Source organism: Pseudorasbora parva, chromosome 15 (genome assembly GCF_024679245.1).
Source record: "Pseudorasbora parva isolate DD20220531a chromosome 15, ASM2467924v1, whole genome shotgun sequence".
NCBI classification, from domain to species: domain Eukaryota; kingdom Metazoa; phylum Chordata; class Actinopteri; order Cypriniformes; family Gobionidae; genus Pseudorasbora; species Pseudorasbora parva.
Genome location: NC_090186.1, coordinates 7,426,734 through 7,453,065, shown reverse-complemented (window position 1 = coordinate 7,453,065; position 26,332 = coordinate 7,426,734). Strand labels below are relative to the sequence as shown.

At 37.3% G+C, this 26,332-nt stretch overlaps 1 protein-coding gene and 1 long non-coding RNA gene across 2 annotated transcripts in view; both read left to right on the top strand.

The window, feature by feature from the left end:
- scfd2 (sec1 family domain containing 2) overlaps nt 1-26,332 on the top strand; it is a 171,697-nt gene extending 145,365 nt beyond the window's left edge. The window contains exons 7-9 of the mRNA XM_067416944.1: nt 17,181-17,315; nt 21,455-21,574; nt 25,981-26,332. Of these exons, the coding sequence (XP_067273045.1) occupies nt 17,181-17,315; nt 21,455-21,574; nt 25,981-26,073 (348 nt within the window). The 3' untranslated portion in view covers nt 26,074-26,332. The remainder of the gene's footprint in view (nt 1-17,180; nt 17,316-21,454; nt 21,575-25,980) is intronic.
- LOC137041795 (uncharacterized) lies at nt 1,077-3,438 on the top strand. Its single transcript, XR_010898153.1, has 4 exons — nt 1,077-1,178; nt 1,721-1,766; nt 1,900-1,951; nt 2,164-3,438. It is a non-coding gene; the product is annotated as an uncharacterized lncRNA (long non-coding RNA).

The following is a 26,332-nucleotide window of genomic DNA, read 5'->3' as shown; positions in this document are numbered from 1 at the left end:
ATATGTTAGTAAAATTGCTTTCTAGTTGGCTTTCAACTATATCAGTAAGCGCAACATAATACATGATTTAAGTCAAATTGTCCAAGTAACAATTTGACCTTGCTACTTTAAAGGGTTAGTTCACCCGAAAAAATGAAAATTCTGTCATTAATTACTTACCCTCATGTCGCTGGACACCCGTAAGACCTCCGTTCATCTTCAGAACACAAATGAAGATATTTTTGTTGAAATCCGATGGCTCAGAAAGGCCTTCATTGACACCGTCATTTCCTCTCTCAAGACCCATAAAGGCACTAAAGACGTCGTTACAAAGCCCATCTCACTACAGCGGCTCTACAATCATTTTATGAAGCGACGAGAATAGTTTTTGTGCACAAAAATATAATAATTAAATAACTACTGATATAGTGATGGGCCGATTTCAAAACAAAGTTTCAAACGGTTATGAATCAGCATATCGATTCAGGATTTGGATTGCCAATGTCACGTGATTTCAGCAGTTTGACACGCGATCTGAATCCTGAATCGATACGCTGATTCATAATCGTTTGAAACTTTGTTTTGAATTCAGCCCATCACTATATAAGTCGTTATTTAATTATTTTTTTGTGCACAAAAACTATTCTCGTCGCTTGATATGGGTCTTGAGAGAGGAAATGACATTGGTGTCAATGAAGGCCTTTCTGAGCCATCGGATATGTCCAACGACATTGGGGTAAGTAATTAATGAGAGAATTTGGTAAGGGGCGTGGCGTTTCCGGCAACCTGTGCTTGGCACTTCAGCCAATAAAAATACAGGAAACTACACTCTTAAAAATGATGTGTTAAAAATGAACACAGAATTTGTGTTAATGGATTCGTAACACATTTTGTGTTACTACAGACACATGATGTGTAAATATAGTGTTCAACTGTTTACACAATTACTGTGTAAAACACATTTAGTAGTATGTTTACATTAAAGGCATCTTTTCTGTTGCAAATAGTCAATGGGTGTTGGCAACTTTAACTATTGGATTTATTTATCACGTTGCAAATGTGAATATCGCATTTTAACAAGTCTGGGGGAAAACAACTAGGACTGCCGGAATGACATTGCTGCGCTGCCTGCGCATGCGCAGTCGCTTCCGTTTCCAGACAAACTGACGGCTGGCCAGCTTCGATTCTGTCTCCCTCAGGTGAGTGAATTTAATTAAACGCGTAAAATAGTACATATTTCTCCACATAACATGAGAAAGATTTGTGTTAATTGTCTAGGAAATATAATTTGTTTGTTTTAACCGTTATTTTCCCGTTTCCATGTTCCCACACACCGAATGTTTGTGTGTTAGGCCAGCGGGCTCTGACGTTTTGCAAAGGTGTTTATAGGTAACGTTATTGTTTTTAAAAAGACTTAAAGGTTAATGCATGGTTCCTTAAGTTTAAACTTGTAATAGTCCCTTTTGGCTTTTACCAAATACTATGCGTTAGTTTAAACGACGTTGTGGCGACGTGTGTTGTGTAATGTTATATATTTTAAAGTCTATGGTTTTGTAACGTTAGTTTAAAAAAACACGCCAGTTTGTGCCAGCAGCTTGTCACTGACTAAGTTATTTAAAGTTGTATGGATTACGGGATGAAAACATTTAACATTTACGTTTTTTCGTTGGTTTAAATTATGACTCGTATGATTACAGCATTATAATATGGTGTTGTTTTTATTATTATATATTTTAACTAGGTAATGGAAGACCAGGATCCAGTCACATCATATTACGTTACACTTGGTAAGTTAATACTTGTTTAACAAAGCTGCTGAGCACTTTACACAAAGATTGTTTTATAATGTGTTAATATTAATATTTCATTGTTTCTGTTTTTCTGTTTTATTCACTGCATGTGGACATTGAATTTTCCAAGATGACCGGTGGGAAAGAAGACAGACTGGAGAAAGCTGATAATCAGCAGGATGGTAAGGATTTATTTTATTTCTGTGGCATGTGCACACATTTCTAAATGTGGTAATGGGACAATGACATGTACATTGTAACACTCACTTCATAAATTAAAAGTAATCATTTCAAACACTGTTAATCCTCATTCATCATCATCATCATCCACATACTCTATTGGAACTGGTGCTGATGAAAATTTCTGATGCTTTTCATTGTTTCATTGTTGTAGGCTGGTACCAGTGTGACGTCTCTGCCTACAGAAGGCATAAAAGGATCGCCAATGTCAACTCAGCCGCAGCTGGTTTCCATCGGCTCTACAGGACATTAAAGGGTTTGTTCACCCAAAAATGAAAATTGTCATTAATGACTCACTCTAATGTCGTTTCAGACCCGTAAGACCTGCGTTCATCTTCGGAGCACGGTTTAAGATATTTTATATTTAGTCTGAGCGCTTTCTGTATCTCCATTGAACACGTATGTATGGTATACTGTTCCTTTCCTGAAGGACCAGAAAGCTAATAAAAACATCATCAAAGTAGTCCATGTGTGACATCTGTGGGTTCGTTAGAATCTCTTGAAGCATCCAAAATAAATTTTGGTCCAAAAATAACAAACACTACGAAAACTACTAATCAGCATTGTCTTCTTTTCCGTGTTTGTTTTAAATCAACCGACTATATCCCTTCGCAGTGACGCTGCTGATGTGTTTTTGGGTGCGCACAAGCTTCGTTTATAGTCTGAGGGAGTCTGCGCAGTCATGAACGCGGATTAAAAACAAACACGGAAGAGATGACAATGCTGAATAAAGTCGTAGCTTTTGTTATTTTGGGACCAAAATCTATTTTCGATGCCTCAAAAATTCTAACTAACCCACAGATGTCACACATGGACTACTTTGATGATGTTTTTTTCCCCTTTCTGGAAAGGAACAGTATACTGTGCATATGTTTTCAATGGAGAGACAGAATCTCTCGGATTTAATATAAAATATCTTAAACTGTGTGTGAAGATGAGCGAAGGTCTTACGGGTGTGGAACGACATTAGGGTGAGGAGTTAATGACATCGTTTTCATTTTTGGGTGAACTAACCCTTTAAGACGGTTTGTAATTGTGCCAAATAATTATTATTTTGCTCTTCCACTTGATGTAAAAAGCCTCACTTGTGCTCTAGACAAACTTTTCAAATTCTATTGGCTGTATAATCTTCAATATCCATGCCAACTGTCTTCAGTTTATAATGTATGTGACCTGCCTTTGTCCCAGTCCACTTGCAAACGATCAAATGCTATAGAATTAATTGCCAAATTGTAGCGTTGTGCCTAATTTAAACAGACGATGTATAACTGTCAAAAGTGCTTGGAAAATATTTTTGTCAATACAAAACTTGATTTGACATTTAAAGGGTTACTTCACTGCTTTTTCATATTAAACTGTTATTTCCTTAACTAAGACGAGTTGATACATACCTCTCTCGTCTCAGTGCGTGCTCTTAATCGCTCTGACGCGCGGTGACGATCTGATAGCATTTAGCTTAGCCCACTAAGCCCAGTTCATTCACTATGGTACCAAACAGAGATCAAGTTAGAAGCGACCAAACACCTCCAGGTTTCCCCTATTCAAATACAGTTACACCAATAGTTGAACGATCAAGTATGGAGACACAAAATAAAACGTGGTGCTTTTCTAAGCGGATAAAAAAGGAGAACTATAATGTGTGGTGGAATAGCACTTCTGAGAGAACTTCGACTCGGCGCAGTAAAAAGTCCCGGCTGAAAAACTCACTCTCTCATTTCTGTCAATAGGGGGAGATGTGAGGGAGGATTTTTCAGCCGGGACTTTTTACTGCGCCGAGTCGAAGTTCTCTCAGAAGTGCTATTCCACCATACATTATAGTTCTCCTTTTTAATCCGCTTAGAAAAGCGCCACGTTTTATTTTGTGTCACCATACTAGGTCGTTCAGCTATTAGTGTAACTGTATTTAAATAGGGAAACGTGGAGATGTTTGGTACTTCTAACTTGATCTCTGTTTGGTACCATAGTGAATGAACTGGGCTTAGTGGGCTAAGCTAAATGCTATCAGATCGTCACCACGCGTCAGAGCGATTAAGAGCACGCACTGAGACGAGAGAGGTGTGTATCAACTCGTCTTAGTTAAGGGAATAACAGTTTAATATGAAAAAGCGGTGAAGTAGCCCTTTAAGGAAAGAACATGCACTCTTTAGGTAAATATGAATTATGTGTGTGTGGTGTGATGTGGTGATTTCGTTGACTTCAATTTTTAAGTTTTTTAATCATATTTGATGTATGTTGTTATTTAAAGAAGTGTTTGATTAATGTTTTGTATGAATCATGTTTTTAAAATGCTTATTTTTGTATTGACTTTTTTATAAAAGCTAAATAAACACTATATGATCAGTATTCAATGCTTCAGTGTGATTTCATGAAAGTGTACATATTGTATTCTGATCTAGCTTTTTCAATAATCTTTTAGAGTAAAAAATAAATAGTAAATCTATAACACACAGTTGTGTTGGATGTATACAAAAAGTACACATTAATGTGTTTACTAAAGTAACACATTTGTGTGTATATTTTCACAACACATATTCTGTGTTGTATTTAACACAACATGTGTTGTCCCTGAGCACACTCAGAACATGTGTTGGAAACAACACAAGTTGTGTTGTTTTTAACACATTTGTTTTAAGAGTGTACATTTGGCCATCTAACCGATCTAAGACCATTGCATTTCTTGGAGGGATGGGCTTCATAGAAGCAGGAGGAAAAAGGAGTCGTTCAAAGGACAGTGGAGACAACGGTGTGAAATAAAGGTCAAATATAAGAAAAATACTGCGTTTAAAAAAAAAAAAAGTATCAAGACATGTTATACTGCGCACCATAAACACAAACAAGCCTTGAGAAAAAACACGGAACCACCCCTTTAAACGAATGATGCTGCGAGAGACATTAAAAATACACATAAAACAGTTAAATAATTCCACAGTCAAAGTAAAAAAAAAAAGTACTGCGTGTCAGGCAGCAGTATACAGGAACAGAATGCATCTGTGATTTATACGGGTATTATAATAATTCTCTGTCCTGTTGCTTCATAAATCTCATATCATTCATGCAGAACCTGCTACAGACTATGTGTGACTGTCTTTGACTACAGGGAGCCTGAGTGCGTCACAACCTTTTAACTATGCCGTATGACAGAACTGAACATCCACTCTTGTACCTTTAAGAGTGTTTCATGTGCTCTTGTGTTCATTTGTGTGGCAGTCAGTGAAAGAGAAAGAGTCAGCCTGAGGTGTAAAGAGCTGATTATATAACGCACTTCTTCTTTTCCTAACCAGGAAGCACTTGTGCTACAGTCATTCAGAGATGTTCTCTGCTGGTTCTGTAGTTTTTAGGAGTTTTATTCATCCGTATTTGGGGGATAATTAGCTCAAAGTAATGATGCTAGTAACTTAGTGCAGTTTTTGTAAAGTAGCACACAATGTCCTCTTAACTTTGACAGCAGCTCAGATGTTTTAATAATATTGTAGCTTTTTCTTTGACTAGCTCTGTCCAGGTGTATCATAGTGCATCGCTGTTTTTAATGTCATTGTTTCTTGAGCACCAAATCTGCATTTCATAAAGAATCGTAGCCTACTGACCCCAAACTTTTGAACAGTAAGTTTATCATTAATGCAATTATCTAATCAACCAATCACATGACAGTTGCTTTAATGCATTAAGGGGTGTGGTCCTGGTCAAGACGATCTCCCGAACTCCAAACTGAATGTTAGAAGGGGAACGAAAGGTGATTTAAGCAATTTCGAGCGTGGCATGGTTGTCGGTGCCAGACGGGCCGGTCTGAGTATTTCACAATCTGCTGTTACTGGGATTTTCACACACAACCATTTCTAGGGTTTACAAAGAATGGTGTGAAAAGGGAAAAACATCCAGTATGCAGCAGTCCTGTGGGTGACAATGCCTTGTTGATGCTAGAGGTCAGAGGAGAATGGGTCGACTGGTTGAAGCTGATAGAAGAACAACTTTGACTGAAATAACCACACGTTACAACCCAGGTATGCAGCAAAGCATTTGTGAAGCCACAACACGCTCAACCTTGAGGTGGATGGGCTCTAACAGCAGAAGACCCCACTGGGTACCACTCATAGAAAAAAGAGGCTATAATTTGCACAAGCTCACCAAAATTGGACAGTTGAAGACTGGAAAAATGTTGCCTGGTCTGATGAGTCTCGATATCTGTTGAGACATTCAGATGGTAGAGTCAGAATTTGGCGTAAACAGAATGAGAACATGGATCCATCATGCCTTGTTACCACTGTGCATGCTGGTGGTGGTGGTGTAATGGTGTGGGGGATGTTTTCTCGGCACACTTTAGGTCCCTTAGTGCCAACTGGGCATCGTTTAAATGCCATGGCCTACCTGAGCATTGTTTCTGACCAGTGTTGGGGTAGTTACTCAAAAAATGCAATTAGTTCCGTTACTTCTGTAAATTGTAATGAGATTACTTTACTAGTTACTGCATTTGAAAAGTAACTTCACTACTTATTACTTTACTTTCACGTTCCTTCATTGAGAGTGTAGATACATGGTCAAACATCATAGCCCTATCATCACGTATCCTGTCAGCATAGTGTTTATTGTATAAATGTTTACAAAATGGCATGTAAAAGAGTGGAATATGTGAAAGAGATGCAAGCACAATGGTCAAATGGTCTGGTAATGTTTACATTAAAAATTAAAGAAAAGTAGGAATACAAAAAAAAAAAAAAACATCCTGTGTGGCATTTAATTGCCCCTCTCCACGCAATTAAGGTTGCATTCATTACTATATAACATTTAGGCTTCCATTCTGTTTTCTTTCCAAATTATCACTGGACAGTAGAAAAGTGAAAATGTTTATCTAAAGTGAAAGTAATGTGAAGATCGCCACTGCCCCCGTCTCCCTCTCTCCTCGCACCAGGAGCTACATCACTCAAATCAATCTCTATGGCAACGGTGCCCAGACAAGCACACACGCAGCGCATGCATGGAGCACTTCAACAGATCAAAACTTCACACACAGGCAAACACGACTCGGGTATCGCACAAAAGCGCGTTCCTATAGTCTAGTAAAGTAGTGTAGTTACCGATATTTTTAGTGTAATGCTTTACTTCGTTACTCAAAAATGTAATATCGTTACTGTAATCCGTTACTTTGTAACTCGTTACCCTAACACTGTTTCTGACCATGTCCATCCCTTTATGTCCATCCCCCTACTTCCAGCAGGATAATGCACCATGTCACAAAGTCAGTTTCAAAGTAAATTCCTTAACCCTGTTATTTATAGATTATTAATTTAAAGTGCCACTACTAAACTAGGGCTGTCACTTTTTATTCGATATTCGAATATGCATTTGAACATAACGTGAAATATCTGTAATCGAACTATAAATAAACTCCGGTTTTTAAAGTGCCATGTAGCGAAAAAAATGTACAGTCGGGTGCGTTAACATGGAGCACTGTAATCGGTTTAAAAGTCCAATCTGAATGAAAATGCTCCATATAAACACCTCAATCGTAATAAAAAATTGTAATCGTTTCGAGATGGGTGGGATAAACCTTTTCATGAATCGATCAAATGAAACATTTCACCATGTAAACGACCTGACCAGATTACTTTTGAGTGTGCATCCTTATGTGACGTACACAGCGTGCCCCTGAAGCACCAAGCTATAATGTTGACAAGAGAGGAAAATAAATTTTTCTGAGGAATAAACTTTTTATTTCGTAAGAAGTTATGAAGATAATGTTGGCATAATGACACTCTCCCTAAACCTACCCATGTAAGCAAACAATCAACTACCTTCAACTGCGCCTGACATTAGAATTTATTTTTTTCTGAGATGATAATTACACTTTACAACAAATAAATAGCTTTTATAAAACCAAATAAGTCCTGGTGGCCGTTGAGAGTTGCTATGGCATCTGTAAACAAATCCCAGCTGCTGGAGAGGACCGCGTCGACATCTGATGCGGTAGACAAACTGAAAGCTTTATATTCTAATATATTCAAATACATTGCTTGATATGTGATATCCGTTCGAATTAGATTTTTTTCAAAAATGACAGCCCTATACCAAACACAGAATTTTCTGATATTTGTAAGGAAACGCTTTCACAATATAAAACACAAAACGAAATGTTTTCAACACCTGGTAGAAAATATATACATCAATAGTCATTCATACTTACAGGTTGGGATTCTGAGGAGCTGGTCTAAATAAACTGGGTACTGACCCATCTTTCAAGAGCAAGTGTTCTGCGAATCCCTTGTTGAACTCCAAGATTTGAGAAGCAGTTGTCAGTAAAATGACGTTTGAGGGCGGTTCAAATTGAGCATTATGCAAATTTATTTTCTAGTGACATAGAACCATCACACAGTGAGATTCAAAGTACAGATGACTCGTTTAGGGGGTTCAGAGTCAATTCGTTAGGAGTCAATTCTTTCTTTTGGGCGACAGTACAACTTTACAACTTTGCAAAACGTTTACATTCACAGACAGCTGTATTACACACTGCATGAAAGAGAATATTCTAAAAACCATAATAGGGGCACTTTAATTGCATTTTAATGAGTCATAATACTGTCTTTTGAACTTTGGTATTTTTAGTCTAGTTTTAAAACAGCCTATATCAGATCATATCAGTCATGGTGATCTGTGGAGTTTAATCCACTGTGTTCTTCCAGTTGTTTTTCACAGATGGAGTGTCATGAAACTGTAAAAAAACACACACAAAAACCTCACACAAAAAAAACACTGCACCGCTGCATTCATGATGGGGATCATATAGCACATCCTTATTCAACACTGGTAGTCTGCATTTGTTTTTTTTTGTTTTTGATAATGCAAGAACATTTTGTACTAGTATTTTGCCATCAAACTTCAATTTTTGTTTTGTTATCTTTCTTTTGCTCTGCTAGAATGAGATCTCATGAGAAACACTGTTAGAAAGTAAAGCTGTTTGCTAGCTGTGAGCCTCAGATTACTTCTGTAGATATGCTTTGAACCAAAGTAAACGATAAGGATATAAAGCCAACGGTGGAAAATGTTGTTAAAACTGGAAAGAAAATCTTTAATAAATGGGCCACAGAAAATGTGTGCTAAGTGCTGGCAGAGAAATGTCAAAGCTTTTTGGTCACTCTTTAACCTTGTCTGTGTGCACTCTAAAAACTAATACTATGATTTACTCAATTTTTTTGGTGAAACATTTTTACACTAAAAAAATTGAGTACATTTTAAAGCAGTGAAATCAATTATAGACACCATAAGAACTGAGTAAATGTAAGTAAAAAAATTAAGTAGATCTGAGTAACTGCATTTGTTACATTAACAAATTCAATTGAGTAGAAAAAATTGGGTAAAAAGCATTTAAAAACCAATATTTATGACTAATATGAACTGTTTTTATTTATGAGTATTACTAACTTGTATAGTATAACTTTAATTTCCTCTAAACCTTTGTAAAATACTCCACAGTCCACACAAACACACTTATACATGACATGGCCTTTATTGTCGATGAGTACAGCAATAACGTTACAGCATATATTACTGTTTTGACATGTAAAGAATAACAGTTATTTTACAACATTTAAACTCATGTAACAAACATTTTAGAAATAAAAATTAAACATTTAAAAGTAATTCAAGTGTAATCAACCGGTCTGTTATCCCATTTCCACCGTATCAGCGCTGTTTCTCGAGCCTGAGATGGACTAACGTTAGCGGTCTGCGGGTGGACTTTAAACTTGAGACCGCTGTCCTGCGTTTCATTTTTAGGCGCCAGACTCCATAACCTGACAATAAACAAACAGTGCCCAGTTTTAATAAGATTTTATCATCCAAATTCATTATATTCATTATCTTTACGAATAAAATTGTGTGTTTTGAGCAACACAGCAGGCGTTTCAAAGACCAACGCCACACGTTAACTTAAGGTGACTCACACTGTCCCTGTATGTTGTTTTGAATTAAATAAAATGCCTTTTAGCACAGTAATGATTATATAGATTTTAAAAAAAAAAAACATACAAACCTGAATTTAACAGAGGAAATGCCCCAATTCTGCGACGCTGAGAAGAAGAAACTGCTCCTGGTGACTGAGGAGAATTCAACTGTCGAGCTGTCGTCACGTCAGAGGGTGGGGGAGGGGTGCATTGTTTTAATCCAGTAAACTTACTCAATTTCTTCAGTGTGTGTTAAATATTAATAATCTTGATTTTAATTAAGTAATATTTGTGGTTCTTGAAACAGATCGGTTTAATTCTCCATTCTCAAATATTTTGAAATAAATTTCACAAATGTATTAAGTATATTTAAAATAAATAATTGGTTATTTGAATACTAAATTATTTTAGTGAAAAAAACTTAAATATAACTATACATTTTAGACAAAATTAACTGTTGGATTTTTAGTCAATTATTTTGGTATCTTTAACTAAAACCATCAAGTAAATGATATTGAGAGATTTTATTAAGTTAATAAAGTTAATTATTACTGTGATATTTACTAAGCCACTGAATTATTTTTTAGAGTGTGTATATTCATTCATTTTCGGTTGCTTGTCATTTAAAATCTGCTTCTTATTTAGAAACTAGAAAGTCTAACTTAAGTCTTTTTTTCAGTTTAAGTCGATTTTAAATGTGGTTACGTGGAAAGACGTATAAGAACTTGTGTGCTGTTTTCTCAGCGTATACACCTAAAGCGCGCACAGAACCGCATCTAGATTTTCTTATTGTGCCGATAACAATAACATTAAAATGAACATATATCGGCCGATACCGATATGGTGGCCGATATGTCGTGCTCACCTTTAAAGCAGTTGTGTTGCTTAATATTTTATAGAAACTGTGACCATTTTTAGCATTTTTTTTCAGTATTCTTTGATGAATAGAAAGTTCTATTTATTTGCATATTTGAAATACAAATGTTTTCTAACATTATGTCTTTACTGTCACTTTTGATCAATTTAATTAGCCTGACAAGCCAGACCCACATCAAGATGTTTGGTCTGGAAACTCACCATTGACAGCTCATCCGAGGGGCGGATAAACGGTTGTCTTTCAAACTCCCTCTGCACGCGATAGGATAGCGGTACAACCAACCAGAGCAACGAAGGTGAAGCGGAGCTTGTTGACTGATTAAACATTCGCCGTATCCGGTCGGCTAAACTCCGAACACATCTTCCCTTTTTAAGAATGACTTCAGTGCCGTTCTTTGTTCTTTTCTCAGAGAAAAGCTTAACTCCAAGTCTTCCAGAGTCGCGGTCAAAGCTGATTCGAAAGACCGCCGTTCGCCAGTTTCTTTGTTTACTAGAAGCACGCAAGCGCAACTCGGCCGTCATTATGGTGAGCCCCGCCCACCGACTCTATACACAATGTGATTGGTCCGACCAGAGATTGGCTTTTACAGCTCAGAAGTGTATTGATAGTTGCTAGACGACACTCGCGGTAGATTAGATTTGCTGCCGCTAGGGTGCGTCTAGATTTCTAGGCTACAATTGAATGCATTATTTGACAGATAGAGGTATTAATTTATCTGGCCTGTTAATTAATCTCTTGTTAAATATAGAGTAAAGGGAGGGGGGGGGTTCTCTCTTGATTCTAGATCGAGGAGACAAACAGGAGAGAACGATTTGAATGTGTTATGCTTTGAGTCTCTTCACTGGAGGTCAGATTTCTGTGTTTAACACACATCCGCTGTAAAGAGCTCACGTTACATACTTATGAGAACATGAACTTGGCAGTGATACACTCACATTCACAAAGACACGCGTCGACAGTTAAACTCAGACATCTATTTGTGAATGTTTTCAGCGATACACGTATGTCTGTGCCTGAGGTTTAAGATGCTAAACAGATGAGTTATGTCAGAGAGGTTTGGTACATGGTGTGACTTTGGCGAGACTCACAGTCCAGGAATGTTCCTTGCGAATGAATTTCTGTCATCGTAACTTATTTACACACAGTGTTTGTGTGTGTTTGGTTTTTCATTTTCATAAATCTACTGTCTATCTAAAAGCACAAGTTCAGGCTCAAGTACTCATACTCAGTTCCATCCTTTACTTATCTCAAAAGTAAAGGATGGAACTGACTTACTTTACTTATGTGACAGCTATTTATATATCTCCTATCACTGATATATATGTTTACATTCACATATATATTATATATATATATATGTGTGTGTGTGTGTGTGTGTGTGTGTGTGTGTAATACATATCGGTGATAGGGTCATGGGCGGCCAAGGCTCATTGATGCACGTGGGGAGTGAAGGCTGGCCCGTGAGGTCCATTCAAACAGACAAGTTGCTGTATCTCGAATTGCTCAAAAAGTTAATGCTGGTTCTTATAGAAATGTGTCAAAACCTTTAGTTTGTTATTGTTTTCAGCTCTGTTTGACATGCGTTTTAATGCATTCCACTGTATCCTGCAGATTCACCCCCATAATCAATGCAGAAAATGCACACACACACAACATGCGCTGTCGTCCATTCTCTCTAGGTCTGCTGATGAGGACTCAAGAAAACATATCAGAATTCTGCCTTGGTCAGAGCAGCAGGACAGGTTTTTAAAAAAGCTCTCAACCCATAATCCACCCACCAGACACCGGTACACACCAGGAAAACACATGAGTCATTTAATTGAAGAATAGAAAGTCTTCTTTTATTCGCTTTATGTGTCGTCTTTTTTTAGCAGACTAGTTTAGCATGCTGTGTATTCTTTAATCTAGAGGTTTATTTTTTTTAGGTATGATCTATTTGTGGCTGCAAGTCATTAACAGACTATTTTCATCCAAGCAATGGGTGCATGCTATTTTTGGAGAATCTGTGGAACATACTTTGTAACAAAAATCAGTGAATGAAACCTTTTGACGACTCTCATGCTCGTTTGGTTTGCAGTGCAGCATTTACATGAGATTACATGAAGATTTAAGTCACTTATTTGGTAGCACGTTTATTCTTTACTAAAAGAGCTTGCTGTCATTTTCTGACACCATGTCAACATACATCATAACGCAATACTTGTATATCCAATACACTTTAAGTTTTTGTTTTTTAAGAAATTTAAGTCACCATGAATTGCAATGAAGTAAATAGTATTGCATATTGCAACAGTATGTTGATCAATTAGTCATGCGTTTTATTCATGTCATAAATAACATGATTCTGTATGGTAGCTTGCTGAGATTATTGCAGAATTCAGGTATGAGTTGGGCATGATTAATCCATGTTATTTTTCTATATTTAATAATTAACAACCCTCAATTAATATGATTTGTTTCTTTGTTTACAGTCTGTGTACGTATATTGAGTTTCAGAGACTGACTCAGTCAGTATAGCTCATTTCCTCTTATCTTCATCTGCTGACGAACACGTTACAGGCATGTCACTTTCAACCAGAAAGGCAAATGATTGTTTTGTGTTGGCATAAATACAGTTAATTTAATTGTTTTGTGTTTGTAATAATGGTGTTAGTGGGCTCCCAAAGGACTCATTAGATGACTAAACATGACAAAGTGCATATTCACTTATTGTAAAGGTGGGTGTTTTCCTTTCAGGCTGTGTATTGTGACTGAGGGTTCAAACGCATTTGAATGAATCATCTCATTTAAATGTTCCTATTATAAGCAAAATGTTTCAGTTCATATCTTCCTTTATATGGGCATATCTGGAAATAAATGGCAGGGTTATATCACTAGTTTATGGTAAAAGCAGAGTTGCGATGTAGATTGTTCATCATCTTCTTTGGAAATGCCAGGAAGTGCCTTTTTCTACAGGTACACACGTGTCGGGAGAGGAGAGATAAGTTGCAGAGTCATATATCTGAGTTAGGGAGATGCTGAAACCTGCAAAACAGACTCAAGACACCAAAGGTGATTCTTGAATGAAGGTGTGTCTCTGTGTGGGGCTTATGCAGAACCTGGCAACTGGACCAGGTATGACTTCTCTAGCCTTCTCTAGGGAAACCTGAAATGAACACACACTTAAGAAATCTGCATCTGGATGCCATTAGGTTGAGCAGGTCAGGTCATGTCAACCTTTTGGAATGGTAGCGCATTTCATGGCTTTCATAAATTCTCCAGTGCCAAAAAAAGGTATGTGTTAAAGTAATATGTTTTTCAAAGTCAAACTTGACACTCAGAGGACCCTATTTTATTGATCTGAGCGCAGGTGCACTTAGGATGTTTCCGAATCCACTTTTGCTAGTTTAACGGAGGAAGAAATTCTAAATGTGCATGGTCCAAAAGGGTGGTGCCAGGTCTCTTAATGAGTCATGGGTTTCTTTTGGGCATAACGTGCAATAAATCAATCAGAGTCTTATCTCCTAGTCCCTTGCTCTTGCACCATGGCAGATCTTCTCCAGAGAAAAATCCTTTTATCATAATATTTGGCATGTTTCCCTTTGGCTTCTGCGTGTCCCTACACTGCAAAAAAATGTTTTCTCCAATTGAACATTTTCTAGTGACTGATCACATCTAAATGTTTCAGTTGGCCAAATTGAATTTCTGTGAATCAATGGAATTTAATTAACTGAAAATAATTTGGGCCAACGGAAAAATTTAGATGTGATCAGTAACTAGAAATGTTTCAATTGGAGATCTGATTTATTAATTTTTTACAAGTATATGTGTGTAATAAGCAATGTATGTGTGTTGTGTGCAGGGCTATAGGCGCATATTACTAACACGCACTTTAAATAACCCCAAATTATTGGTCAATGGCGCAGTCGTTTTCAGTTTCAATAGCAATGTGCCAACAATGCGCCTGAACACACCTCGTTTTCAGACCTCCACGCCCGTGGATGAACAGATAGGCGCAAGTGCATTTGCACATGAAAATGAATCGGGCTGAAACTAGCAAAAAACAATTGCATATTGCCGAGTGTATGTCATTGCCCAGAGACAGAGTGGGCAAATACACTGTAAACAAAAACTGTTGTTTCGTCAACTCAGTCAATTTAGTTTAGTCAACTCAAATATCCAAGTTGTCAACTTCACATTTCATGTTGACTAAACTTTTTTTTAAAAATTACAGTGTATGTTTGAGTGACATATATTTAACCATGTTATAAATATAAAAGCATTGAAGACAAAATATAAGAATAAAAGGTTTGCCAAACTCGAAACACAAAAGGGCCAAGCTTATATTTACTGATATGAAAATAAACTATATTTTTACTTCTAAAGCCACTTTTTGTGATGTCCAGTGTTGGGTGTAACTAGTTACTAAGTAATTAATTACTTTAATTTAATTACTTTTCCCTTGAAAAAGTAAAGAAATGAATTACTCTGTTTAAAATCGAGGTTGATATAGGATTTATAAAGTAATAAGTAATTAAATACTTTTTGGAGAGAGTAATTTGTAGAGTCATCTATACTTACATTATTAAAGATGCAGTAAATCTTTTTTTTTTTTGTAACTTACCCAACATATCACAACGATATGATATGAGACTAAGTGGCTTACAATACAGAAATTCTGCAATAATCAATTTATTGTTAGACAATCCTATAATGATACATCACAATATCTGTCTAACGATGAAAGCAAAATGCTTGTGAATAGATTGAGTGCAGGTTTTCCAGACTTCGGACTTAAATGTGGCTGAGGCATCTATTATTTTATTCACTCTGCTATCCCGTTAAAAACTCTTTTTTTCTTCGGCTAGTTAACTTATGTTCACGTTTCCCTTATTCGTGTGTTGAGCGCTAGTGTATCAAATCTTGCATTGCATGGAGAAGGAAAATGATATGCCCTATCGATGTTTTGTCCCACCACTATGTATATGAATTCTGTATATGCTATATATATGCAATTAATTGTGATTCATTCTGTTAGTTAATCCACATATCTTGTAGTTAATTTTATTAAAACTTAAACTCAGTTGACAGCCCTTGGAACCCATGGTGTAGGCTATGAGAGTTGCTACTTTTTTTGCTTTAATACAAACACACATCTGTTTAACATGTATGCGCCTCCTTTTTGTATCACACTTTCACAATCAAACATCCAGACAGTGTCAATAGCTTAGGCTGTGAGATCAGGGTCCGTGTTGAACGCAACTAACGCTTTATTTCAGTTCAGCGTCAATGTGAGTTAAACAGTAGAGGTTGCTTAGAGTGGCCTGAGGCTGTACATTCATATTCAGGGAAACCATGAATCATCACATTACTGAGTCTTCTGGCCCCCGCTGATGCTGATGGTGTATATGCAGCAGATAATAACTGTCCTAAACAACCCTCACTAAACCTGCTTTTGTCTGCTCCTACATTTACTCATCATAGAACGGGAAACAGAACATTACAGGAACAAAATGATGGGGAAAATGTAGCTGAAAATGGGAAATATAATTTTTCAATTTTCCAGTAAGGCAGCACACACTATTGCACTTGTTTCTTTCTATCATCTTGCTATGCTCTTTTTGTTGCAAAGTACATTGCTTGTGAATGATTATGGGTTTCATCAAACAAAGAAAAAGACACCTTGTTTTTTTTTTTTTTTAAGAGCGATGTTGAGGTTATGTAAAAATAATAATAATATTATATACATTAAACACATATGCTGAGTTGATGGCTCTGTAAACTGTAAGCCATTGTTTAATATAATAATAATAATAATAATAATAATACATTTTATTTATAATGCACTTTATATTAAACAAAATCTCAAAGTGCTATAAATTATTAATATTACCCACAGTGCCATCTGTCATAGTTCTCAGAACAACAACTGGTCAGCTTAATCTTTTATAACTATGGAGTACCTCAAGGTTCAGTACTGGGTCATCTCCCTTTTCTTGATTTATGTATTTATATATTGCTCTGTGAAGAGAACAGTGTTTTAGCAAGTTCAAATTAGTTTTCTTGTTTGGCACAGTAAATGATGCTTTGCATGCATGCTTAGTTAAATTTTTTGTTCAAATATATCACTTACAGCTGTAAATATGTACCTCTTGCGGTTCTCTTAAATCAGGCCCTTTCTTCGAAAATCAAGATTGTGCTTTTTGCATACTAATGAGCCAATTTGACATCAGCATACGCTGCAGGGTACCTGAGAAGTGTTTGTGAGTGGGAGAACAGACCTTTCTTCCCAGTATTTTCTTCTTCTTTTTTGCATAATTCCTCAAATTTTAGAATTATTCTGATACATACAATAACCTGTTTTTTTGTTTTTTATTTGTATAGGCATCATACAGGCCATTGCTTAAGCAGGTGCTTGAGGAGATCTTCCACCCAGACAGACGTGAATGTCCTGATGTTGAGCACATGTCGGGGGGGCTCACTGACCTTCTCAAGACCGGCTTTAGCATGTTCATGAAGGTAAGGCTCAAAGTCTTGAGATTTCATTTTTTGACCTTTTTTTTTGGTATATCTTATATTGCTGATAAGTGTATGCCTTTAAAATGAAATGGATGCATCCAAGTATTAAAAAAAAACTCTTGTACACTTCTTACTAAACAACGTCCCTAAAGACTTTTAGTCCTTTAAATTAATTTAGAGATGAGTGTTTTTCATATCTTTACCCCCAAATGGGGTATTGGGGTGTAACAATACATATGGATTGATAAATCGGTTTGACAACCATGGATTAACAACCATGTTGCTTACAGTAGGTCTGTCTTTAAAGCTCTATATGTTATCATTAAAAATCATTTTTCCTATGTTGAAAATTAATGGACTTTTTTAATTCTGGAGCCCGACATTTATACACACACCTTGGACTCTAAAACACACCTTGGAGTGTCACGACTGACCAATCAGAATCAAGTGTTCCAGAGAGCAGTATAATAAAACATATATATTTGATATGGTTATGCGGTTTATCTGTGTTCTTCAAGCCATCTCATGTATTTTCAGAATTATTAAGTATATTTATAATGCAATGCTAATAGACATTACAGTATAGAATTTTTTTAACAAAATGTTCTGCCTGAATCTATTATAAGAAGCAACATCAGGTCACAGTATTAAGTTATTTCAAACACACACCTGAAGTTACATAGTGAGTTTGGAGAAATAAACATGGTATTAGTCTCATAAATTAGAAGAAGTGAATAAACATCAGTTAGCAGAGTTTTACAGATATTATCAGATTTGAAATAGAACATGGTCATGGACTTATGACTACAGTAAACTTTTTCTGTCCATCCAGCCCTTAAGAAGTCTGTGAACCCTCTGTGTCACTGTTTATGTCATTTTTCTAAATGTGTTTAGGGAGTATGTGAGTTTCATTTGGATGAAAGGTTGTTCAGATGCTTAATAATATGTTAATCAGGAGATGTTTGTCCCTGAAAGTCATCCTCTTGCTCTCTCTATTCGCTCTAAAATGTGTGCAAACACGTTTATACTGATACACATGGACGTGCTGTGTGCTTGCCCCCTCCGGGAGACCTGTGAGGCTGTCCTTGCTTTTTCATGCTGTTGTTATTAACTTTGCAAGTGTAGTGTGTATTACCTGATAACACAAGTATGTATGATATTTCCTAATAATGCACTCGTTTGCGCGGCACACTTGGCTTGACGTGCTCTTCAGTTGATTCAAATGCTGATGTCATCATTGAAGGGTGCGTCTGGAGTGTGTGAATAAATGACAAAAAAAGCTTAAGAATCCTCCAAGAATTATCAAGGTCTCTGTCTTTATTTTTTCTCTGCACTCATTCATCAGGCCCGTTCGCTTTCCCGAAGGCACATGTTATCAAATGCATTTCTTTTCATCTATTCATCCTTCTCTCTCTGCCTGTATTGCACGTGTTTGTCCATGCCGGGGTTTGGTCCTGAGTTACATGTGGCAGTACAACCCCACTCCTGAGATTCATCCCTAATTGCCTGATTATTATTCACCACACACTTTTTCTATCAGCCAATCCAAGAGCAGCTCTCCGTCCACTGGACCAGGCACAGACAGCAGCTCCCCATGTGAGTCAAACTCACTCAAACGGAGCATCTGCATGTGCGCAACAGCGTGCGTGTCCGTGTGAAAGTGTGTCCAGGTGTGTGTGTGTGTGTGTGTGTGTGTGTGTGTGTTCTGATTGATATGCTCCTGCTGTGACTGTGTTCAATCTTGACCCAGGCCAACTGAGCTCTGAATTAACCAAAACATACACACACACACACTAGGGATGAGCAAAATTGCATAATGTACTGGTCTGACTTAGGAAAGCCCCATGTAGTTACGATGATTAGGTCGTTTCATAACCTTTTGAGGGATGTTCAAAAACAGATGGAAAGTGAACGTTAGAATGGACCAGAACACAAGGTCTTATCTATTTTGAACTGCCATTTTAAAAACCCAGTGATCACAGGCGAGATGCTGGGGGAAAGCAATGGCTGGAGAACTCCATCTCCACATATAGACAGACCGATATTTAAAAAAATGATGGTCACTGACATATATTCAACAAATAAATAAGCTAAATACCAGAATGTCTAATATGTATTCAAATATTATTTAATTTTTTTCACAGTGAGTGTGTATAGTAACAAGGAAGTTGCTCCCAGGCTGTTTCCTGCTGTTCTGACTGTAATAGTCTTAAATGGTATTGTTGAAGGCAGTGAATGTGTTTCAAAACCAGTGTTGATGGCTGTAGGTGCTGCAGTGCTTTCAATGGGAAAATGCTCAAGCACTGCACATTGCCAGTGTGCTAAAATCCTTTCTGAGATTGTCTCTAAATTCACATTTTTATTAGCCTGACAAGCCAGACGCACATCAAGATGTTTGGTCTGGAAACTCACCATTGACAGCTCAATCCGAGGGGCGGATAAACGGTTGTCTTTCAAACTCCCTCTGCACGCGATAGGCTAGCGCTACAACCAACCAGAGCAACGAAGGTGAAGCAGAGCTAGTTGATAGATTAAACATTCGCCGTATCCGGTCGGCTAAACTCCGAACACATCTTCCCTTTTTAAGAATGACTTCAGTGCCGTTCTTTGTTATTTTCTCAGAGAAACGCTTAACTCCAAGTCTTCCAGAGTCACGGTCAAAGCTGATTCGAAAGACCGCCGCCGTTCGTCAGTTTCTGTGTTTACTAGAAGCACGCAAACGCAACTCGGCCGTCGTCATTATGGCCCGGCCCACTGACTCTATACACGATGTGATTGGCCCGTCCAGAGTGAGGGGAATACAGCTCAGAAGGGGATTGAGAGTTCCTAGACGACACTCGCGGCAGATTAAATTTGCTGCCGCTAGGGTGCGTCTAGATTTCTAGGCTACCTTTTTAAAGCAGCATCACCAAAATTATTAAAGGTGTCCTTGATTATGATTTTGCTTTTTTAACTTTAGCTAGTGTGTAATGTTGCTCTTTGAGCATAAACTACATCTGCTAAGTTAGAACGCTCAAAGTTCAAAGCAAAGGGAGATATTTTCTTTTACAAAACTCCTTTTTTTAGGACTACAACAAATGACTGGTAGGGACTACAACAACAAGCTTTTTCCTGGGTTGGTGACATCACAAACCCTAAAATTTACATAAACCCCATCCACAGGAACCCGCAGCAAAGGTTGAGAAGAGGGAGAGTTGTAGTAGAGCACATTTAGGAGTCTGCTCAAGCTGTCACATCCATCTTTTATTGCAATACAGTGCATAACACAAATGCAATAGCATGTCATAAAAGCAAGATGATCTTACAACAGTTCCTATCATGACAGAATTTGCTAATCAATGACTTGAAGAACCAGTTAACTCCACATCACCTACATAAATTCATAAATTATTTATAAATTCAAATAACCATTCAGAAACGTCCTGTTGCATTCTACATGTTGTCACTTCTTCTCAAGTCGCTCCATCATTGCCTGACTCCATTTTGACTCCAAAGGCTGAACAGTTTGACATTTTCAGTGTGTGTCAGCGTGAGATAATCGGAGCTGCTAACATGAGCTTCTGAAGCTCCGCCCTCTTCTAGAAAGCGGGCTGGGAGTAGCAGCTCTTTTGCATTTAAAGGGACACACATAAACGCGTCACCCTCAAAAAGTGACTATTTTAACATGCTACTGAAATTATACGTGGGCTATTTTGAGACAACTTCACATTCAAGACTTATTTTACATCTTGTAAAAAGGGGCATAATAGGACCCCTTTAAAAGGAAATCTACATTTGAATAAAAAATAATAGATTGACTAGTGGAACTCAGATGGAGCAGGAGGTATTGATCATGGAGCTACTGTGTTCAAAAGCCAATACATAAAACAGTACAGTTGATTTAGGTGATTAGTTGAATGCAAACGAATATCTTGAATTAAATAGATCTGTAACTCTGTTATGCTCCACATTTAAAGCTTGACCCAAAGTTTTTAAGACCCTTGGTTTGAAATCTTTTATACCAAGCAGTCAGTGTTTGTATTACATGCATTTACCAATCAGCTTAGTTAAAACTTCAGCCGAAAACAAAAAGCTGAAAACAATATGGTTATTGTTTAGTTCCTGCTTATGTTATGTTTGATGTTCCTCTTTCCCTACAGGTCAACCGACCCCACCCAAGTGATCATCCTCTCTTGTTTCTCTTCCTGGTGGGCGGGGTCACACCATCAGAGCTCCGCCTCATTCATGAAGTTGTCTCTAGCCACAAGTCAGGCACTCAGGTGAGAAGTCGCACCCTTTTTAAAGGGTTAGTTCACCCAAAAATTTAAATTCTGTCATTAATTACTTACCCTCCTGTCATTCGACACCCATAAGACCTCCGTTTATCTTCAGAACACAAATGAAGATATTTTTGTTGAAATCTGATGGCTCAGACAGGCCTTCATTGACACCAATGTCATTTCCTCTCTCAAGACCCATAAAGGCTTAAGACGTCGTTACAAAGCCCATCTCACTACAGCGGCTCTACAATCATTTTATGAAGTGACGAGAATACTTTTTGTACGCAAAAAAATAAATAACGACTTGTATTGTGATGGGCTGATTTCAAAACAAAGTTATGAATCAGCGTATTGATTCATGATTCGGATCGCCAAAGTCACTTGATTTCAGCAGTTTGGCGGTTTGACACGCGAATCATGAATCGATACGCTGATTCATAACGGTTCGAAGCTTTGTTTTTGAAATCGGCGTTATATATTACAGTATACCATTCAAAACTTTGGGGGTCAGTAAGGTTTTGTTTTGTTTTTTTGTTTTATCAGTAATTTCTTTCCTACTTTTCTGAATTCAGGCAGCCTTAATGACTTATACATTATGCATAATGCAAGGAACCCTAAACCAAATCCTAATCCTAACCTTGTCCCTAAAGTAAGTACATGTATTTATACTTGATATTACTCAGTACTTGTATAATTTGTAACACTGTTACAATGACACCTTAAAGGGTTAGTTCACCCAAAAATGAAATTGATCTTCAGAACACAGTTTAAGATATTTTATAATTTGTCCGAGAGCTTTCTGTTCCTTCATTGAAAATGTATGTACAGTATACTGTCCGTGTCAAGAAAGGTAATAATAATAATGAAAAAAATGGTGGAGAGGGTAAAATGTGTGTTATTTTGGCAAGGTTGCCTGCTAAAATTCGCACTCATGGGTCTATAACAGTTGCTTCAACCTGCGGACATAGAAAACAAATGTACATTTATAAAAGCAACTTAAATGCCCTAACTGAACTAATCCTGTCTCTGAGACCAGGCCCAAATGTATAATAATAATAATAATAATAATGCGTTCGATTTATATAGCGCTTTTCAAGGCACTAAAAGCGCTTTACATTGAAGGGGGTAATCTCCTCAACCACCACCAATGTGCAGCATCCACCTGGATGATGCGACAGCAGCCATATTGCGCCAGAACGCTCACCACACACTAGCTGATTGGTGGAGAGGAGACCGAGTGATGAAGCCAATCAGGAGAGGGGGATTATTAGGAGGCCATGATGGACAGGGGCCAATGGGAAAATTTGGCCAGGATGCCGGGGTTACACCCCTACATGTATCAAGCAGCACAACTCTTTTCAACACTGATGATTATATGATTTTTTTCATGAGCAACAAATCAGCATATTAGAATGATTTCTAAATAATTATGCAACAAAAAAGACTGGAGTCTTTTGAATTAATTGTGCTATTCTGAAAGTTGAGTTAGAAGCACTCAGGGTTTGGAAAAAACAGTCCAGTTGAGTTATAAAAGAGCTGTTCTCTGGAGCAGGTTCAGACTCATATTCTGACTAGAATTGAGTTTGACCACGTCAGGCTACATGGACAATATAGTGTGCCGACACTTGCATACGCTCTCAGACTAAATATAAAATATCTTAAACTGTGTTCTGAAGATGAACGGAGGTTTTACGGATGTGGAACAACATTAGGGTGAGGAATTAATTACATATTTTCCATTTTTGGGTGAACTAACCCTTTAAAATAAAATGTAATCTACTTTTTAAGTGTAGTTTGTATTAAATAAATGCTCACTTGATGAACATAAGAGACTTCTTTTCAAAAACATTTTAAAAATCGTTCAGACCCCAAACGTTTTAACAGTATTTTAAATTAAATATATAACATCTCTCACCTGGTTAACATGTCTTTTCTGTTTTTTTCTGTTGTTGAAATAATACATATGATGCACCACATGCAACAAAATGCACCATAAATGAAAAAAGCACTAATCATGACCTTTACCATTGTGTTTGTGTTGTTAATGTATTTTTGTCATCTCTCTTGGGAATATTTAAAGAACCCCTCATATCTCTTTCTCATCCTGTTTTTCTCTGTCTCTCTCTGCCTCTCTTTTTCTGTATCATTTCCTCAGACTTGATTAGAGTGTGTGTACCTGCACTCGTGAATTAATAGAAATGAAAACTGGGTCGAGTCAGTATGAAAGGAGTTTTGTTGATCAAAGTTGTCATGAATAAACCAAACATAATAAAAGCATAGAGTGGACTCTTATAGAACAGATAGCCTGATCCAGGCCCACATCGCACTGTGACAGAAACACACAGATGGGGATTGAGGGTGTCGTATACTGAGTGAAGGCGCACCAAACATGACTAACTTACAGTGCCCTCCACTAATATTGGCACCCTTGGTTTCAAATCTGCATTGTTTAGCCTTTTGATAACCTTAGTGAAGTAAAACTGTTGAAAGTGTCTCATTATGTAATAAATGTTGTTCTCTAGTTCATGTTGGCCACAATTAGTGGGACCCAATTATTGCAATGTCCTTCTCCAAAGATATCAGCTCTGAGTATTCTTCTGTAACGCCCGATGAGTTTGTAGATCAGAGCCCATTCCTTCATACTCCGTGGGACAGGAAGTCATGACTGGACAAAATTTGTGCTCCTAGTCACCTTATAGTGTGCTAAAAAACATAAATATGAAAGGGAAGATACTTCATAGATATTTTACTCATAGGGGTGCCAATAATTGTGCATTGGATTTTTTTTCTTCATAATGTGAGTTTACCCCCACTTTCAATTGTTTTCTTTAATAAAGGGTCAGAATTGTGTTCATTTTTCATTGCAGATGTATTTTTGCTCATTTCTACCAAGTGCGCCAATATTAGTGGAGGGCACTGTAAGATGTCCAGGGGAGAGAAAAGGACAGAGCGTTCTGTAAAGCCCTTTTGAATTGATTTTCAAAACGAAGGTCTCAGATGAGCCAAATCATCATCATCTTTCACCGTAGAATACAAAGCATGTCCTTACCTCAGCGCATGCTTCAGCCGGTGCAGTTATGTGCTCCTCTATTCATCTTCAAGACCTGGTTAATAACACGCAAGCTAATCATCTTCAAGAGCCAGACTTTTGACTGTTGTCTTGGTCCACTTTGCAGATTATTGTGGCCAAAACCTGCACATATAGAGAGTATGAAACATGACAGATGTGTAAAACAACCATGGTTTGCTCTTTAGCCTTTATACCAATTACCCCCATAAAAGTTTTGGTATAGAAGTGTTCTTATTTTGTTTGATTTTGTTTCGTTTTTGTTTGGGTTTTTTTGTTCATAGAGGTCTAGAGAAATGTACTGCACTTTCATATACAGTGTGTGGAGAATTTTTTGTTGTAAAGAAATTAATACTTTTATTAAGTAAAGGCATTTATAATGTTACTAAATATATCTATTTTAAATCAAACTTTAGTCATCAAAGAATCCTGAAAAACAAACCCCCAGATTCACACACACCAGGCTTAAGTCTACTCCCAGACTAAAATGCATGTCTGAGCTGTTTTAACTGAATGTAACTTGCATTGACTTTTCTTAAAATATATCAGTACTGTTGTTTTGTCTCCAGATACACACCAGTAATGTTTGTTTACTTAGTTTGCTACTTAAATGCCCTAACTGAACTACGGCCTAATCCTGTCTCTGAAACCAGGCCCAAATGTATCAAGCAGCTCAACTGTTTTCAACACTGATGATGATAAGATTTTTTTCATGAGTTGCAAATCAGCATATTAGAATGATTTCTAAATAATTATGCAACAACAAAGACTGGAGTCTTTTGAATTAATTGTGCTGTTCTAAAAGTTGAGTTAGAAGCACTTAGGGTTTGGAAAAAACAGTCCAGTTGAGTTATAAAAGAGCTGTGCGGTGTAAAAGAGCTGTTTCTGCTCACAGAAGTGGGCTGCTGAACAATCACACATAAATAGCAGACGGTGATCAATCTATAGATTGTTTTAATACAAGTGTGTGTATTTATACAGTATGCCTAAATTGTAGGGTGTGTGCGTGTGTGCGTGCGTGTGTGCGTGCGTGCGTGTGCGTATTTTTTTTTATGCCGGTAGGGATCTGAATGCACACTGACTCATGGGGACTCATGTCATTGTGGGGACCTAAATTGAGGAAACAGGCTTATAAATCATACAGAATGAGGTTTTTTTTTGAAAATGTAAAAATGCTAAAAGTTTTGTGAGATTTGTAGGTTTAGGGGTAGGGTTAGTGTTAGTGTAAGGGGACATAACATAAAGTTTGTACGGTATAAAAACCATTACAGCTATGGAGAATCCCCTCAAAACGAATGACCCGCGCGTGCGTCATATTTTTTTTCTTCTCTTTTCTCAGGTGTTCGTGATGTCTACTAGACTGCTAAGACCTTCCGATGTCCCTCACTTACTCTTCAACACTGACAGGCTCAAACCTGACATTGGGGTGTGAAGGGACTAAACACACACACTTCTGGCCGTTGAATAGATTCTGTCCGACATAGTTTGCCTTTTGTGTGTCGTATGAGTTTCAGATCTATCTGATCAAAAAAATCATGCATTTAAAACGGTTTAATGAATAGACAGAACAGACTCCTGTTCATTGTCATTTCAAAAACATCCCATTCCAATATTTTCACATTTTGTTGCAGATGACCAATGACCTTGTCTTACCTTCAAGAGAAAGAATAAAGTCTTAAAGGTTGGCCTTA